The sequence below is a fragment of the Oryzias latipes genome, chromosome 13 (assembly GCF_002234675.1).
Source record: "Oryzias latipes chromosome 13, ASM223467v1".
NCBI lineage: Eukaryota > Metazoa > Chordata > Actinopteri > Beloniformes > Adrianichthyidae > Oryzias > Oryzias latipes.
The window spans coordinates 20,911,746-20,929,499 of record NC_019871.2 but is presented as its reverse complement, the minus strand read 5'-3'; the positions used below and the strand labels follow the sequence as shown (position 1 = coordinate 20,929,499).

The window sequence follows — 17,754 nt, the reverse complement described above, 5'->3', positions numbered from 1 at the left end:
TATACTTACCACATAAACAGCAATCCTACATTCCATTTTCACCAAGCTTAAAGGGAACTTCAAGACACTCCTGTGCTCTCCTAAAGATGTAGCTTCTCTTCTCTGTGACCCTCCACAGGCTGGACATCTCAAAAACCTGTGGCACGCATACAGGTCAACCTCCAAATGGGTGCATTAGACTTTACCTTTAGATGTAGACACTGGCAATATGTGTTAAGTTTTCCTTTTAAAAAGCAAGAAGAAAAGGATTTGTAAGCATCATTTATAAACCTTCGAATGTTTTTGATTTTACTGGTAAGGCCAATCTTTTTCAAAATCGTTCTCATTTTGCTCTGTACTACTGAGCGTCATTGACCACAGAGTACAGTCTTTCCCGTCTTAATTGTGTAGGGGGAATTTAGAAATGGGGGCCATTTAGGTTTTGTGAGAAGAAAGGTTCTGCAGAAACGTGTGTGACTCACAAATATCAGGAAAAATGTTCACACTGGAGGTACAAGAAGCTTGATTTTACATCTCCTAAATAAAAAATGTAAAAAGGACAATTGGACAGATCAATGTCATGTTTGAAGCTCTATTTGGTCAACTTACCTACCATAAAATAATAAGCCATCCAGCCATTTTCTCCACCCACTATATCCCTCTCTGGGTCACGGGGTGACTGGAGCCTGTGAAGGCGGGGTGCTCCCTGGACTGGTTGCTAGTCTGTTGCAGGGCATAATGAATTAAAGACACTTTTATTCAAAAATGCTTTTGCCTGACTAGTTTTATTGTTATCTCTATTCTACGTTTATTTTATTCTGTTTAATTTTCTTTTACATTATTTTAATTAATTGTTTCTGTGTTTTTATTGTATTTTATTGTGTTGTTTTTATTGTTCAGCACTTTGTGATTTTATCTGTGAAAGGCACTATAAGTAAAACGTACTTACGTACTTACATAATAATAATAATATTAATAATAATAATGATAATAATAATAATGCATATGTGCAATTTTCTACTATAAATTGCTTAAAATAAATCAACTGATTTAAAAGAATCATCCTCCTCACGATTTTCCTGAATTATAAAAAAAAAAGTTATAAACATCGATAAATCTTCATCTTGTACACAGCTTTACTTCAATGGAGATTCTCCTAAAACCAGTCAATAGTGGTCGTACTTGGAAGTGCAGCATTGGCTCTTTATGGTTTGTTTCAGCTGATGGAACGGAGATGGAGGGCTTGGTGTAAATGAGCCCTTTTTCATGTGGGATCTCTGTAAATTAGACCCTTTGTCTTTCACCACCTGTTTACACAGACATGAAGAAAAGGCTCAGCACAGCTTCCATGTGTGCAATCTGCACACATACAAGTAGATGAGAGAAACTGTTGTTGGTAATTGCACAAGGTTCAGTCAGGATGATTTCCCCCTTATAGTGATTTAGCTGCAGTGCAGTGAGGTGTTTGGACAGGACTGTCCACAGAGGTGTTTCCTCTTTCTCACTCCTTCTTCTCATCTTCTCAAACCCTAAAAAGAATCATTTTTTTGGTGAAAGTATAACTAATAAAAATAAATTACATTATTTTCCCCTCATGTATTTTTGACTTTTCTCACCTCATCTCTTTAAACAGTCTTCAGCTCTGATCCATGTTGGTAAATTCACATCTACACTTCACCTGGTGAAAGAAAAAAATTGAAAGTTTCTGTTGTCACCTAATAAATATAAAACAAAACCTAACGCTTTTTCCCAGGAGAATCCATCACAGTACACGGCAGGTTCATTAACTCAGGCGAATAGATCAATGCCTCAAGGACAAACGCTATCAATTCATATTTGTGTGTGTGTGTTTGTGTGTGTTTGAGAAAGAAAGAAGATTAAGTGTTGTGTTTGGGCTTTAAACAGCAGCACAATCCAGAGTTTATCCGAAAGGTAACAATTTATGCCGAGTCAGGCGTCATTACACCTGGCAGGATCCTCCCTCTTCTTTCTTCAGCACATTCCCCCTTCAACCAAACACTTCCTAAAAATAACTCACTTTCACACCACGCTGGCTGTCTGGCATGTGGGTTGTCTTTCTAGGTTTTGACTGCACACAAAACACTTTTTATAATAAAGTCGTCCTTAATACTTTTTCAAAATCAAATATAATAAAACACTTTTTTATATCACTTCATGTGTTTTCTTTATTACTGTCACATTTTCCTGCAGCTCACTTTTGTCAGCAAGGTTTTTCTCAGATCCAACACGACACTATTTTCTGAGGAGCAAACAGAAGTCAGACTACTGGGAATCATGGAGACAGATATTTGATGAGAGTTTTGTTGAAATCAAACAAATCAGTTGGAAGCAGAGGTAATACCACTGCACAGGTAAACACCAGTCCCAGCTGCAATGTTTTCCTCCTGGTGGATGTAAGAGTTTGAAACTCAGGTTTCTCTACATTTTATTTACATGCTAATTTTCCTATTTAAATATATCTTCATGCTCCAATAAAACAAGCTGTTAATTTTTGTAATATCTTTATTTAGAGCATATATAGGTCATAAGGTAACAACAAACAAATACAATTAAACTGCATGTGTTATACATGTATGTACACACACAAACATCTATACATAAACACACACACACATATGTATATATAAATTTTCCTTGCAAAAATACAACTTTTTCTATCATAAAATTGTGATTTTTATTCTTGTAAAATGTTAATCTTCTCTTCAGAATTTTACGACTTTCTTGTTATTTTTGTGACTGACAGTATGCACCTATACGGCCCCTCTGACCATCACCGGGACATTCATACGCACTCACACACCAGTGCCGCTAACTGTTTTAAAGTTGTAAAGTCAGTGGTCCTGACTGTTGTGCAATAGTTGTACAGTTCCAATATTTCAAAGAATCCCAAGTTCCCTTGTACCTTTTACCTCTTATTCCAGATAGTAAATGTGTGCTGCATGTTTTATTTTCATTGACTTTAGCAGAAAGTATTCTTTTGGTTTTGCACATTCCTGCTTTCTGTGTTTTTGTCCCAGAAAGAGGATTTAGAGGAATTTCATGTGAAAGTAAACAGGTAAACGAGAAAGAGAAAGCTGTTGAGTGCTGCTCAATCACTTGATTGCAAGCTGTTTCCTCTAGCTTCTGTTCGTTAGAGCTAAATTGGTTTGAGACCTGAAAGACAATTAATCTGTCACTTTTATAGGCATGAACAGAGCAGCGTTAAAAATGCTCAGTGAAACAGTAATTAGCATTGCACATCCTTTACTCGGGTACTAACTTTGAACTGCCTTTTCTATTGTTTTCCGTCTGACTTTTTCTTTTCTTTTTTTTCATCCCCACATTTTTTATTCTCATCCTGAACATGTCCATCTCCCTCTTCTGTTTTTTTTCTCATATATTCTATCAATCATCACTTTGATCCGTTCATCCTTTTTTCCCCAATCGTATCTCATTCATCTTCATCTTGTACTTTTCCCCTTCCCTTCTCCAGGTCCCTGTCTGGACGTATTGTTGGAGGTGTGTGGTGGTTCTTCACTCTTATCATCATCTCCTCTTACACAGCCAACCTGGCTGCTTTCCTCACTGTGGAGAGGATGGTCTCACCTATAGAGAGTGCAGAGGACTTGGCAAAACAGACGGAGATAGCCTATGGGACGCTGGACTCAGGCTCTACCAAGGAGTTCTTCAGGGTATGAACCATGTGATACTTAACACTGTTCTGTGTTTAAAAGGTAATCTGCCTCTAAGCCCAAAATGTATAGCTAATTGGATGCAGGACATTTTTATTTCTGTCTAACTTATGTAGAGTAATTTAAAAGAACCAAAAACACTATTTTAGCATTGAGAGGAAATCATTGTCTTGCTTTCCAAGCTTTAATTTTTAAAGACAGTCAGGGTGGATACGACTGTCTGCGGATGAAAAATGTCCAAACCTGTACGGGGCATGCAAGCGGCGTGCACAACATTTCAAGGTCGTAAAGCAGTCAGTAAAGGGTAACTAAATAGTAAACTAACTTTTTTTGGCTGTTTACCTGTTTCCCTCACAGATGAGGTTTTAAAAGTGCTGACTGTAGGTCTTTGCCAAATTTTTCAACGTTTTTTGAGCCACGGCACACTTTTACCTTGTCAAAAATCCCGCGGCACACCAGCATCCAAAAAAAAAAAAAAAGGATAAACTCATAGTCTGCATTGATCTACAGCCCCTCCGCAATTTTACATACATTTTTGTGATAATTGTGGCAGAAAAAGCTGGAAGCTGCAGCTGTTTTTTCGAAAAGATGTAATAAAAGTTAAGCTAAAAGATTTAAGAACTGTTTGATGTGTGTTCGTTGTGGTTTCAAGACGTCAAAAGAAGACTCATTGTGCGCTGAGACGCTGTCACTTTAACCCAATGCATCAAGGGAGATGTAGTGCAAAAATTCGCCGAACACAAACAGACTCGTGTCTCTGAGCTTCATTGTTTTGTTCACTTGTTCCACGGTCTGATACCGGATTCTGTCGAAAGCTGCACCGCTAAAGACGAGCTTAAGCTGGTCTTTTTGTTGGAACTAAGCGACTTTATGAGTAGAATCGGAAGAAGGAAGTAAAGATTTTAACCATGCTGATTGGTCAGACTGATGACATGTGATTAAGCTCCAAGAATGATTGGTGGAAATTGTTAAAGGGGCGGGGCATTTCCGAAAAAAGCTGATGCTACGACTAAATCGCGGTACTGTCATTCTTATCAAAATGTCTTTAATTTAATCAAATAAACACAAAGAAAAAAGTCTTTTACGATCTTTCATGTTCCTAACTACTCAGTGTTTTATCAGGGCCTGTTTGGATGAACAAAGAGCTGAAATCCTGGAGATGGAAAATGTTTTTAGATCAGTTAATGAGGGCACACCTGACCATCTCCCACACTGGTTGAAAAACACTGCTCCAGTGGTTAAAACGTGGTAGTAAAGTTGAAAAATAAAGTTGAATTTTGTGATTGGTCAACTGGTATAAGTCTCACGTCATTTCAGAAGTTTCACGTCATGATCTATAGCTCCAGATAGAAGCCTCGCCCATCTTTTAACGCTCCAGATTGCGATGGAGCTCCGTGACGCTGAGTGTGGCGCAGATCGCTACACTGCACGCGGCCCTTGGGCGGCTTGCTGGCTGGATGGCAGAAAGCTGCTGCAGGATGGGGAGTTCGGACTTCCTGAAATTTATTATTGTTTTCCTATTTTCATCAAGACATTAATAAAAAAATCCTCTAGTTACCTCAAGCTAATCTTACTGCCACTGTCAATCAAAGACTAAGACCACACCTCCCCCGCTCAGCCCACTTCCCCTAATCTTGCCCCTTTTTTCTTTTTTTTCTTTTTTAAAATCTGGGCTGACAGTGGAGTCAGCCTTTAACTTCCCTTTTGTGTTACCCTTTAAACACATAGAAAGAAAATGTTCATGAACACATACTGTAAGTGTAAGTAAGGGGAAGGGGTGAAATGTGTGTTGTACGAAATTTTCAACCATTTGGACTTCACAAAGAGTCTTCTGTTGACATGATAAGTGCATGCTTCTTGCATGCAGCCTGACTGTTAGAAAAGAGGAAATTAGACAAATACAGTGCAGATTGTGTGGACATCCTACAGTCATCTATGTACTACGTACACATCAGTGGTCAGTAAGGAACCAGTACTTGCACCTTACTGGCGATTAGAGTGCAGCATAAGGAATCCTCCGTACAACAGCATCATCCATTTGTCAGAGGTCCGTGTAACTTCCATTAGCCTCACAAATATTTCATGATACACTTACATCACCCACAACAATGGTCTTTTTTTTCATGAAGTCTTGAGGTGGCCGTACGAGCCCCAAGGGAACTTCTCTACGACCTTCCACAGGAAATCTGATGCAGTGATGAGATTATGATCATTTTTTCCATTTCATCTTTCTCATTTCATTTTCATTTAATCCGGATGACCATACTGTTATGGTGCCTGTCAGTCTCCTCCCCCTCCCCCTCCTGCTCTGCTCCTGACTCCACCAGCTGGGACCAATTCACCTCATCACCTGCTCTGCTCTTAAGGAGATCCAGACCCATTAGCCAACGCCAGTTCGTTGCCCTTTATGGTGACTAAACCTGGTCTTAAGTCTAGCTCATGTTTCTATGTTAAGTCTGGCCTCGTGTTAATCTTGCCTCTCCCTGTCTCAGGATTCCAGTCTCCAAGTGTCCCCAGTGTGGATGTCAGTCCGAGTCCTCCTACAGTCCGGTGGAAACCTCAAGCTCTGCCAAGCTGCGCTCTTACCTCCAGCCACGCCACAAGCCGCTGTTCTCTCCAGCTGCCCTCCAAGCCACACCAACTTTCCTGGAATAAATAAAACCCTTTCCTTACCGTTCACCCCCTTGTCCTCATTCTGGGTTTCAGCGTCTGGGTCTGTCAATCCTTCAAGTCATGACAGAACGAACTGGCCTAACTCCTGACCCAGCTGACCCAGAAGGACTTCGCCACACAGTTAATCAGCAAGGAATCTTTTTGGAACTGCACTCCAACGCCATTTCTCGGATGTCTAAGATTCAAGAAGACCTACTTTCACAGCTCAATGGTATGATGCAAACATTAATGAATTTACCCGCACAAATGTCTAACTCTGTCGCCACAGCAACACTTCCTACTTCCGGCCAAGCTTCCGCTCCCGTTCCAACCCCGGAAAATTTTCGCCTGCAACCCGAGCCATTCTACGGTGACGTAGAAGCATGCGGCGGATTTCTCCTCCAATGTCAACTTCTGTTTCAACAAGCTCCCAGGTACTACTATTCTGATCCCAGCAAAATCACCCTAATCGTCAACTCCCTGAGAAATAAAGCCCTGCAGTGGGCCCAAGCTTTTCTGGCGGTCAATCCCATTACTCACCTTCCGTTTGATCGTTTCATAAAGGAGTTCCGTCTGGTGTTCGATCAGCCAAAGAAGCAGGAGGAAGCCACCAGAAAACTCCTCGCTCTCAGACAGCAGAATCGTTTGGTCAGCGACCATATCATCAACTTCAGAATCCTGGCGCTGGAAGCCGGCTGGTCTGATCCGGCACTCCACGGTGTCTTCTCAACGAAAACATAACGGATCACTTATGCACGCAGCCTGAAACCCGTAACTTCGAAGAACTTGTCTCCGCAGCCCTGCGCTCCGACGCCCGCCTTCGGGAACGTCAGCATGAAAAGCCTCCTCAGGCACATAAGACACCTAAGCCCATATTACCGGCTGCTGATGCTCTTTTCTCCCCTTCCTGTCCTCCAGAAAGATCACACCGCTCTCATGAGGAGCCCATGCAGATCGGCATCTCACGGATCTCCGCCGAGGAACGTAAAAGGCGCCGGGAGGAGGGTGCGTGTTTTTACTGCGGCCAGCAGGGGCATCAGGTACATCAATGTGAGCTGCGTTCAAAACTCCAGAACCCCCCACTAGAAGACAGGCCGCGGGCGGGTACCCCTATCGTCTCTGCTAAGAACTTTCTTTTTCTTCCTGTCAAGTTATGTAATCATGCCAATATTATTGAACTTCAGGCCCTTATTGATTCAGGCGCTGAACAAAGCCTCCTTGACCATAGCATTGTTTCCCGTCTCTCGCTCCCTGTTGAAAAACTCGACTCTCCTGTTAGAGCTGCAGGCTTGGGAGGACAACACCTCTCCCTCATAACTCATCGTACTAAGCCCCTATTACTGATCACCTCTGTTAATCACAGGGAAGATGTTCAGTTTTTCATCACTCACACCCCCCAAAATCCTGTGGTCTTAGGTTTTTCGTGGCTTAGAAAACACAACCCCCAGTTCGACTGGACCAATCATTGTATTATCAACTGGAGTGAGTTTTGCCTCGCCAACTGTCTTCGCTCAGCGGTCCCTACCGTAAATAACTCCCCTAGTGGTCAATCGGAAGACATTGATCTCAGTAATGTTCCAGAGTGTTACCACAACCTCAGTTACGTGTTCAGTAAGTCCAAAGCCAGCTCTCTTCCTCCTCATAGACCCTATGACTGCTCCATCCAGTTATTAGATGGTGCTACTTTACCCAAAGGACGGTTGTTTAATCTATCTGGTCCAGAGAAAGTTGCCATGGAAAAATATATCCAAGAGGCACTTTCTTCGGGGCACATCCGTCCCTCCTCTTCTCCCGCTGGGGCTGGGTTTTTTTTCGTGGAGAAAAAGGACAAGTCCCTGAGACCCTGTATCGATTATCGGGAGTTAAACCAAATCACTATTAAAGATAAATACTCTTTACCCCTCCTCAGCTCAGTTTTTGACTCTATCCAAGGCGCCCGTATCTTTTCTAAACTCGATCTCCGCAACGCTTACCATCTCGTACGTATAAAGGAGGGGGATGAATGGAAAACCGCTTTCAAAACTCCGTTAGGACATTATGAGTATCTCGTCATGCCCTTTGGGTTAACTAACGCTCCGGCCGTGTTTCAACGCCTAGTTAATGACGTCCTCAGGGATTTCCTCAATCTTTTCGTCTTTGTCTACCTGGACGACATACTCATCTACTCAAAAGACACCACCCAACATGAAGGTCACGTTAGGTCTGTGCTACAGCGCCTGGCTGAGAACCACCTATTCGTCAAAGCAGAAAAATGCGCTTTTCACACTACCTCCGTTCCATTTTTGGGCTACATATTTGAAGCCGGCAGCATCCGGCATGACCCGGCCAAGATAGAGGCCGTATCCCAGTGGGAACCTCCTACCACACGCAAAAAGCTCCAGCAATTTTTGGGCTTTGCCAACTTTTATAGGCGTTTCATTAGGAACTATAGCTCGATTGCTGCTCCGCTCACTCAACTCACATCCACTGCCAAGCCATTCTCCTGGAACGCCACCGCCCAATCTGCCTTCGACCACCTTAAAAAGCTATTTGTCTCTGCCCCCATCCTAATTCAGCCCGACCCCGACAGACAGTTTATTGTGGAGGTCGACGCCTCGGACTCTGGGGTTGGGGGGGTACTGTCCCAAAGGGAGGTGGGCACCAACAAACTTAAACCATGCGCCTTCTTTTCCAAGAAGCTTTCCCCGGCTGAAAGGAATTATGATGTGGGTAATCGCGAACTTCTGGCCATTAAACTGGCACTCGAAGAATGGCGTCATTGGCTGGAGGGAGCGGCTCACCCCTTCATTGTGTGGACAGACCACAAAAACCTTGCATATCTCCGTACTGCCAAGAGGCTCAATTCCCGTCAGGCCCGCTGGTGCTTATTTTTTGACCGTTTTAACTTTACCATCACGTACCGTCCTGGGTCTCGCAACACAAAGCCCGATGCCCTGTCACGAAAATTCTGTTCCACTGAATCCCCCTCTGTCACCAGCGTCCTGCCCCCCACCTGCGTGGTCGGAAACCTTACCTGGGACATTGAGGCCAGAGTCATCCAGGCCCAAGGTGAGGAACCCAATCACCCTGTTCCTCCTTATGGCACGTTATTTGTCCCCAGTTCCCTAAGGTCGGACGTTATCTCATGGGCTCACACTTCACGCATCGCCTGCCATGGGGGAATACATCGAACCATCAGCCTGATCCGTAGACGCTTTTTCTGGCCGACCATTAATAAGGACGTCAGGGAGTACGTGGCCCCATGTTCCATCTGCGCCCGTTCTAAGTCGGCTCACTCGCCACCTTCAGGGCTTCTCCATCCTCTGCCTACGCCTAGCCGACCGTGGTCTCACATCGCAGTGGACTTCGTCACCGGTCTCCCTGACTCCCAAGGTCACACTGTCATTTTTACTGTGATCGACCGGTTCTCTAAATTCTGTCATTTCATCCCTCTCCGTCAGCTCCCCACAGCCACAGAAACAGCGGACATTCTGGTTCACCATGTTTTTAGGCATCACGGCATTCCTTTGGACATCGTTTCGGACCGCGGACCTCAATTCATCTCCCAGGTGTGGAAGGCCTTCTGTTCTGCCCTGGGAGCCACTGTCAGCCTCACGTCAGGGTACCACCCTCAGTCTAACGGCCAGGCAGAACGTGCAAATCAGGAGCTGGAGGCATCCCTCCGTTGCATCGCCGCCGATAACCCCGCTGACTGGTCCAAGTACCTAGTATGGGTTGAGTATGCCCACAATTCACATCCATCTTCTGCCACAGGAATCTCCCCATTTGAAGCATCCCTCGGGTTCTCACCACCGTTGTTCCCATCCCACGAACTCGACCTGGCTGTGCCATCTGTGCAGGACCATCTCCAGCGCTGTCAGCGCGTTTGGCAACAGACCAAGGCAGCGCTCGTCCGCACCAGGGAGCACAACTGCCGGACGGCAAACCGTCACAGGGTGGTGGGACCCGAGTACCGACCCGGCCAAAAGGTGTGGCTTTCCGCCAGGAATATCCCCATTCAGGCCACGTCTCGCAAACTCGCCCCCAGGTATATTGGTCCATACGTCATTGATAGAGTTATTAACCCCTCCTGTGTCCGCCTCAAGCTCCCGGCCGCACTCAAAATTCATCCCTCGTTCCACATCTCTCAAATCAAGCCAGTCTCTGACAGCGCCTTGTGCCCGCCTTCCACTTCCCCACCTCCCGCCCGTATCATTGACGGTGCTCCGGCTTACACGGTTAGCCGCATCCTGGACGTTCGGCGGCGGGGTCGCGGCCATCAGTACCTCGTCGACTGGGAAGGGTACGGTCCTGAGGAGCGCTCCTGGGTCTCCCGCTCCCTCATTTTGGACCCCACCCTCATCACAGACTTCTACCGCGCCCACCCGGATCGCCGCCCTGGACCGCCTGGAGGCGGTCGTTGAGGGGGGGGTACTGTTATGGTGCCTGTCAGTCTCCTCCCCCTCCCCCTCCTGCTCTGCTCCTGACTCCACCAGCTGGGACCAATTCACCTCATCACCTGCTCTGCTCTTAAGGAGATCCAGACCCATTAGCCAACGCCAGTTCGTTGCCCTTTATGGTGACTAAACCTGGTCTTAAGTCTAGCTCATGTTTCTATGTTAAGTCTGGCCTCGTGTTAATCTTGCCTCTCCCTGTCTCAGGATTCCAGTCTCCAAGTGTCCCCAGTGTGGATGTCAGTCCGAGTCCTCCTACAGTCCGGTGGAAACCTCAAGCTCTGCCAAGCTGCGCTCTTACCTCCAGCCACGCCACAAGCCGCTGTTCTCTCCAGCTGCCCTCCAAGCCACACCAACTTTCCTGGAATAAATAAAACCCTTTCCTTACCGTTCACCCCCTTGTCCTCATTCTGGGTTTCAGCGTCTGGGTCTGTCAATCCTTCAAGTCATGACACATACAGCTATTTAGATAATCATGAACAGTATATTAGACAATCTGCACTTCTGTTTTGAAACCATTGATTTGCCGACTTGTGAATGTCGGAATTTTACACCAAGTTTTCAAAAACTGTCCTTCATGTCCTGAGGCTAAATGTTGTTGTTGCAGTGGCCTGACTTGGATCCCTGTCACCCCATGTTTTTTCTACTCTTTATTTACCATCAAAATAAAAGACTTGTAGTTTCCAAAAAATGTTTCAATGAAATCACTCTTAAGTTCTTCATTCATTTATCCCAGTTAAACCAACAGTCCAAACACTAATCTACATATGTGATCAGGGAAGTAGAACAGAGGAGTGGGGAAGGATTTTGCAGACATTGTTTTGAGTGAGGAGTTAAACATAGAAGAATTCAAAAAATGCTTAAATTCCTTTAAATTTTGTTTTGTACATTTTTTTCTTACATTTTAAAATGTGCATATGTTTGTTTATGTCGTCATGACCTTATCTGTTGCTTTGCTCCATTGTAAAAACAATGAAACAGTGTTTGTGTGCACAATCACTCATATTTTATGGAGATGTGAGCTCAAGTGCTTTTGTGTAGGGGACATGTGGAGGCAGAGGAGGATGAGGAGCCTTGTGGCAGACAGTTTGTGCTCCTATGAGTGGGCCTGGCATCATCAACATAATGAGCAGGCAGAAATCTGTGGAGGGTGAAAAAGCAATTTACGCTCCCACAGCTGAGGGGGATTCACCACCACCATTAATTATCTTTGCATGTGCGTGTGCGCCGTTGTTTAAGCATTTCTGTGCGTTTAGTGTACAGTGGATTGTCTGGCTTATAATGGATGCGTTCGACTTGAATGACATTTCTCACTAGGAGCATGGAGATTGTCCGAGTACGTTTAAAAAAGTTGCGGAAGCCTGAAGGTGACTCGCGGCATCCATTTCATCCTTCGTAGCCACACTCATTGTTTAAGAATGTGGAAAAAGTCACATCGAATTGTCGCACATCCATCCTCCCTTCAAGGCTGCAGCCTGTTTTTGTATGTGCAAAGAAATGGCGGCATTACTGTCTCCCGGTCTCAGTCTCTGAGTGGGATGAATGATGGATAGACGGGTGGATGGATGAAAGGGCTGGGGGGAGTTATGAGACTCTATGGTTGGCTTTGGAGGAATGAAAAATAAAGTGAGCAAAAGGAGACACAGGGAGGACGGAATGTGGAGAGGTGGTGCAGATAATGGTTGTCTTGGGTGCAAGTGGCATTATTATGGGATAGGTGTCCGTCGCGCACCATCAACCGCCCCAGACACACACAAACACACATACACAATATCCCCAGGTCCCAGTTTCAGCTTCTGATGCGCTGGCTTGTCGTTTGCAGAGTGACAGAATAATACCCGAGTACCGGAGACCAAAAAAAAAAAAAAAGAGAAGAAGATGGAGGATTACAGTTTGACTCTTTTGCTTGTTATTTTCACTCATGAGTACACAAACACACAGAAACAAAAGCAAATCCAGATCACAAAAGCGCCAGACGGGGACACAGAACGGCAGGCTTGCGTGTACGCAAGAGGCATATGCATAGTCTAATGCTGCGTGTTGTATCATGCCAGACAGATGTCCTCTGAAGAGCAACCCAGAATTCATAACTGCCTGGCCGATTAGCATGCTACTCTTCCACTCAAAAACTCATTTAACATAAAACTAATGCTTTACTTGTTAAGGAGGGCATAGTGTTTTATATTCTAAATAGGGCTCTAAATGCCATTATATGCCAGAGGATCAGAATGAAAGATAGCAGGCACAGCTTTCCTCCTGTCATTCTCTGGACAGTGAGAATTTGCTGCAGCACTTTGCTTCAGATCATAAGAAACTGTGGCGACTAAACAAAGCACTGTAAAATGTAGCTAGCACATCCTGATGGGTTTTGCTCAGTTCAGGTATTACTTCTTTCAAATAAACATATATTACAGAACTCTTCATTTGAATTGATACTAAAACTTTGCCTACATAATTGATCAAATGGGACTAAGATTGTTTTTTTAAATCTCAAATCATCAAGGGACGGGAATTATTTTTGTCTATCCAGACAAAACAAATCCCAGAGGGTTTAGCCACATTTGAATGAAAAATGTGTCCGTAACCCTTGTGCCATCCTAGGAACTTTGACGTTGGGAGTTGGGTCATCTAGACCCACTAGACAGAGCTCTGAACAATATTTCTTCAGTGATTTGTGATCTTCACTGGTGTCCATGGATTACATGAAATCTTTCCACCTTTATCCACCTTTGTCTTGGTAGGAAGAACACATCAAAGTAAGGGTGGGGTCATCTAAGATAGCACAAGGGTTTTAAATGCTAACAAGAATTTTAAAAAGCGTAAATCATAACTATATTATTATAAATTATAATATAATTCAAGACAATAAAATTCATCATGTCACATATGTCCAGATGTCTGACAATTTAGTTTAGCATATTTTCACAAATATTCACTCAATACTTAGGAAACTTAATTGAGGCATTTTTCTTCTTAGTTCAGTTTGAAGATAAGGTGTTGAAGGTCACGTGGTGATGTAGCCATCGTATCGTATTGCGTGCACTTGTTTGTGTGCGGACAGTAGAGTGGGAAGGTTGAAGAAAAAAGGAAATTTGCCAAAAGGAGGGGTAATAGACATGACTAATTTGCCGCAAACATTTCTCAATGTAATATTTCTCAAAATGACCATGAATTTAGCACAACATCATCCATTGGTTATTTGCTGTCAGGTACAATATAAAACTTGTTTATCATCAATAAGTAGGGGGTGACTACTTCAGTCACAGACTGTGAATTTCGGCTGGGTGCTGGAAACTTTTAAGGCCCTTAGGATGCCTACTTCACTCTCACTTATATGTGTATGGGTGTTCACTATGACCTGTCTCCCACAGCATACCCATATGAAAAATAATTCAAAACTCTCGCATTCCTGTGTAGCTAGGCAAATTTCTATGGCCTGGAGCAAGATATGCAAGATTTGCACTGCTTCGACATTTCGCAACAACCGTCTTCTCAGTGTAGGTGGTGGACATGCGCTAGGAAACAGTAGGAAAAAGAAGAAGCCCCTCCCTGCTTGTCCAGTGTGAACACTGTGGGCTGAATGTGTGTTCAAGACTGGGTGTCTAGTGCGTTTTTGAACATGTGTCACATGCCCGGTGTGTCTGTAGCATAAGGATTTAGATGCAATTGTTAGATAAGCACAAAAGAAAATTTCTGAATAGGATTTTTTTTTTTTTATGAATGTCAATTTTGCATTTTCCTTTATCTCTGAATAACCATTGCTTTCTTTGACTTCTACCTTTTTAAAATCACTTCCCCTCAGAGGTCGAAGATAGCTGTTTATGAGAAGATGTGGTCGTACATGAAGTCTGCCGAGCCGACTGTGTTTACCAAAACCACAGCGGAGGGAGTGGCGAGAGTCCGCAAATCCAAGGGGAAGTACGCCTTTCTGCTGGAGTCCACCATGAACGAATACACGGAGCAGCGCAAGCCGTGCGACACCATGAAAGTCGGAGGGAACCTTGACTCCAAAGGATATGGCATTGCCACGCCAAAAGGCTCACAGTTAAGGTGGGTGGAATAGTGTGACAATAGGAAACAGTGACTTAGCTGATGCTGTTCTATTGCTGCAATATTCCACTTACCCTGCTGTGCCTTTTAAATGTGACCCCTAAATGACCCTGCCACTGCTGCCGAGTGAGGATTTTGAAACTAAATGAAAATTGTAAACAGATATAAACTTGTCATTTTTTCTGTAAAAGTGGATTTTAAATTTGCTTGATCAAGTATTTTGGAACACTAGGCAGCAATGGTGCAAAAACATCCTGACATGAATGTCCAAATTATGTTTCATCGTGCTGTCTTGCCTTTTCCCCGATCTGCCTTTTAATTTATTTTTTTCTGTGCAATTCCAGCTTCTTGTCTGTGCCATACCTTTCTTTTTTACTTTTTTCCTGTGAATGTAGAGAATGTCCCCCACTGTTCTTTGTCTGTGTCATCAGCACACCTCTCTATGCTTGAATGCTCCTCTGTTGCTCTGTCAGTCACTCTCTTGCTCCACAGGGGCACCTTGCAGGTAACTCTGTCCATTTGTCTGCTGCCTCATCCTGTTGTCCCTTGAACAATATGATTGTAGAACCTCCTATATTTATGCAATGCTGCCCGCGAGGAGGGGTAGAACCTCAGACTGCTGCCAAGTCCTCCAGAGCCCAAGGAGGGGGGAGGTCATGGACAATTGGGAAAGAAACGTGATGAAACACTGAGGGGCCTGGCAAAAGGGGGGACAAAACAACATTTGATCAAATGCCAAATTATTTAAACCAATGGAATAATTTATATACATCCAAATACGTTTATATGAAATATAAGCGTGGTATTTAGCAAACAATGCAAAAAAAATGCATAAGAGTTGACGAACAGACCACAAGATGGTGGGACATGAAGGAGCAAGTGACTATAAATCTTAAATTTTTATGTCAGACGCTTGTTCTCCCTTTGCTAACTTGAGCTTAGAGTCACAGTGATTGAAGGTTTCATGAGCAGCCATGGAGATTCATGCTCACATGGCTGTGATAGCAGCACAAGGACGTCATAAAGTGGGAAAATAATTGACCGAGGTCAGTAGCATTTGACCACCTGCTCCCTCCCTTTTCTCTCTCAGCAATTAGCTTTGTGAAAGGCAAAACCCTAGCAGCTCATTGGCCTCGCTTCCTGCTCTATGACCCCCTCCCTCCCCCGTGTGTGGTGAAAAATCCTTCAAAACTCCAGTCCCCTTCAAATCGATCTATTCTTAAGGAGTTCACTACAAAAAGCAATGTTGTTGCTCAGCGTGTCCATATCTGGCCCCTTTCATTCAGCAGAAATGCGGTTCTTATGATGCATTCAAGTGCCTGTGAGTGTGCATGTCAGGTGAGCTGCCTCTCCTCATGATGCACTAATTACAGAGTTAATGATGTTGATAAAAAGCAAACAAACTCTTAAATGAAACTAAAATAGCACGTGTATGTGATTCCCTCTGATCTACTGCTGCCTTTGATGTGACTGTTGATAAGAACCTGTTGTAAATATGTCCAAATATGTCTGAACTGTTTTCATCCAAAACTCTTGCGTTAGTGCGATAAGTCACTTTTGTTATCACCCCGTACAACACTGTCTCTGTAAAACTATAAATTGTTAAAGGTTAAAAACTTTCATATTTCACAAATCCTAGAAGTAGAAAAATGGATGAACGTGCTTGTAGGCAGCAGCAGCTGCAGTGACCTTTTTTTCTAATACATCAGTCTTGTTTGACAAAAAGGCAAAAAAACAAATCAAAAAAAGAACGTCAGGATAAATTAAATGTATTAAAAATAAAAAAACATGGAGTAAATCCTTAAAAAGATTCATTAATTTGTCAAAATCGGCAAGCATAAGTTGCTTTTTTGGGTGGAAGGAGACTGAGGCTTCAGGCCTTAGTCACATACATCTGTATGGGTGCTGCAGGTTTTTGGGTTCTTTGGGGCCGTGGAGGGTCACTGAGAGGAGCAGCGACATCTTAAGGGAAGGGCAAGTGTGTTTTGCAGTCCTCTTGAGGCTTACACGGCCACCTCAGGGGACTTCGTTAAAAAAGAAACGTACCATTCATTGTCGTGTGTGTGGTAAGTGTATTGTGATTAGTGACATTTTTGAAAGACTAATGGAAGTTGCACGCACTTATAGCTACGTTCACACCGCCCTCTGCAGTGTGCGTTCAAGCGACCACTTCCAATGTATGGTCTATGTAAACTCGCATAAATGCTTGTTTCGGGCTTCCGTGTTCAAAACTCTTGCGATCATGTGTTGCCTATGCGCAGTTTTAAGATATTTTTTTGGGCTCTACACACAAAACCTGCGACTACTGAATCCGAGTTGAAAGTTAAACCAGGTCGAACTTTGAGCAGTCAGGGACTTGGATGGTAGTGACCTATGGATGGCGTCCCTTTTCATTCACTAAAGTGCCAGTCGTTTAAAAATAGATCAAAAAATTGAGGAGCATTTAATAGTTGGAGTCTGTGCCCGGCAAGAATAATAAGACATCAAGTCTTTCGTATATCGGAATAGAGCTGGGAAAGAAGAGCAAGATTTGCACCACTTTGACATTTCGCACCAATCGCTTTCAACAGTAGGTGGCGGACATGTGCTGGTAAACAGTAGAAAGAAGAACAAAAGAGTGTGAACACCATATGCTAAATGTGCATTCATGAACACGCCAAAAGCAGTTCTAAAAACGCGTTCTTGAATGTAGCGTATGACGTATGGGTCAAGCTTCTGTGCCCACCTGCTTGCCCTGTAGAGGTTTGTCCATTTGTTTTGCCGACAGACAGCCTGTATTCCTCCGTAAGGGTAGTTGTGACTAAGGCTTTAGTCAGACTTTCCAGTCAGGAGGGAATGTTGGGTATTTAGCCAATCGTCCCTGGATTTTGTTCGGAGGTCAGAGAGCACTGTTAGTTGCGGGGTTGAAAAAAACCATACTGACGAGAGGTACGGAAGGCAGCAGGACA

General features: G+C 43.8%; 1 protein-coding gene across 5 annotated transcripts in view; it reads left to right on the top strand.

The window, feature by feature from the left end:
- LOC101163507 (glutamate receptor 4) overlaps positions 1-17,754 on the top strand; it is a 182,903-nt gene that overhangs the window by 152,046 nt on the left and 13,103 nt on the right. For all 5 annotated transcript variants that reach the window (XM_023961794.1, XM_023961793.1, XM_023961798.1 and 2 more), the window contains exons 14-15: positions 3,473-3,671; positions 14,559-14,806. In XM_023961794.1, the coding sequence (XP_023817562.1) occupies positions 3,473-3,671; positions 14,559-14,806 (447 nt within the window). The remainder of the gene's footprint in view (positions 1-3,472; positions 3,672-14,558; positions 14,807-17,754) is intronic.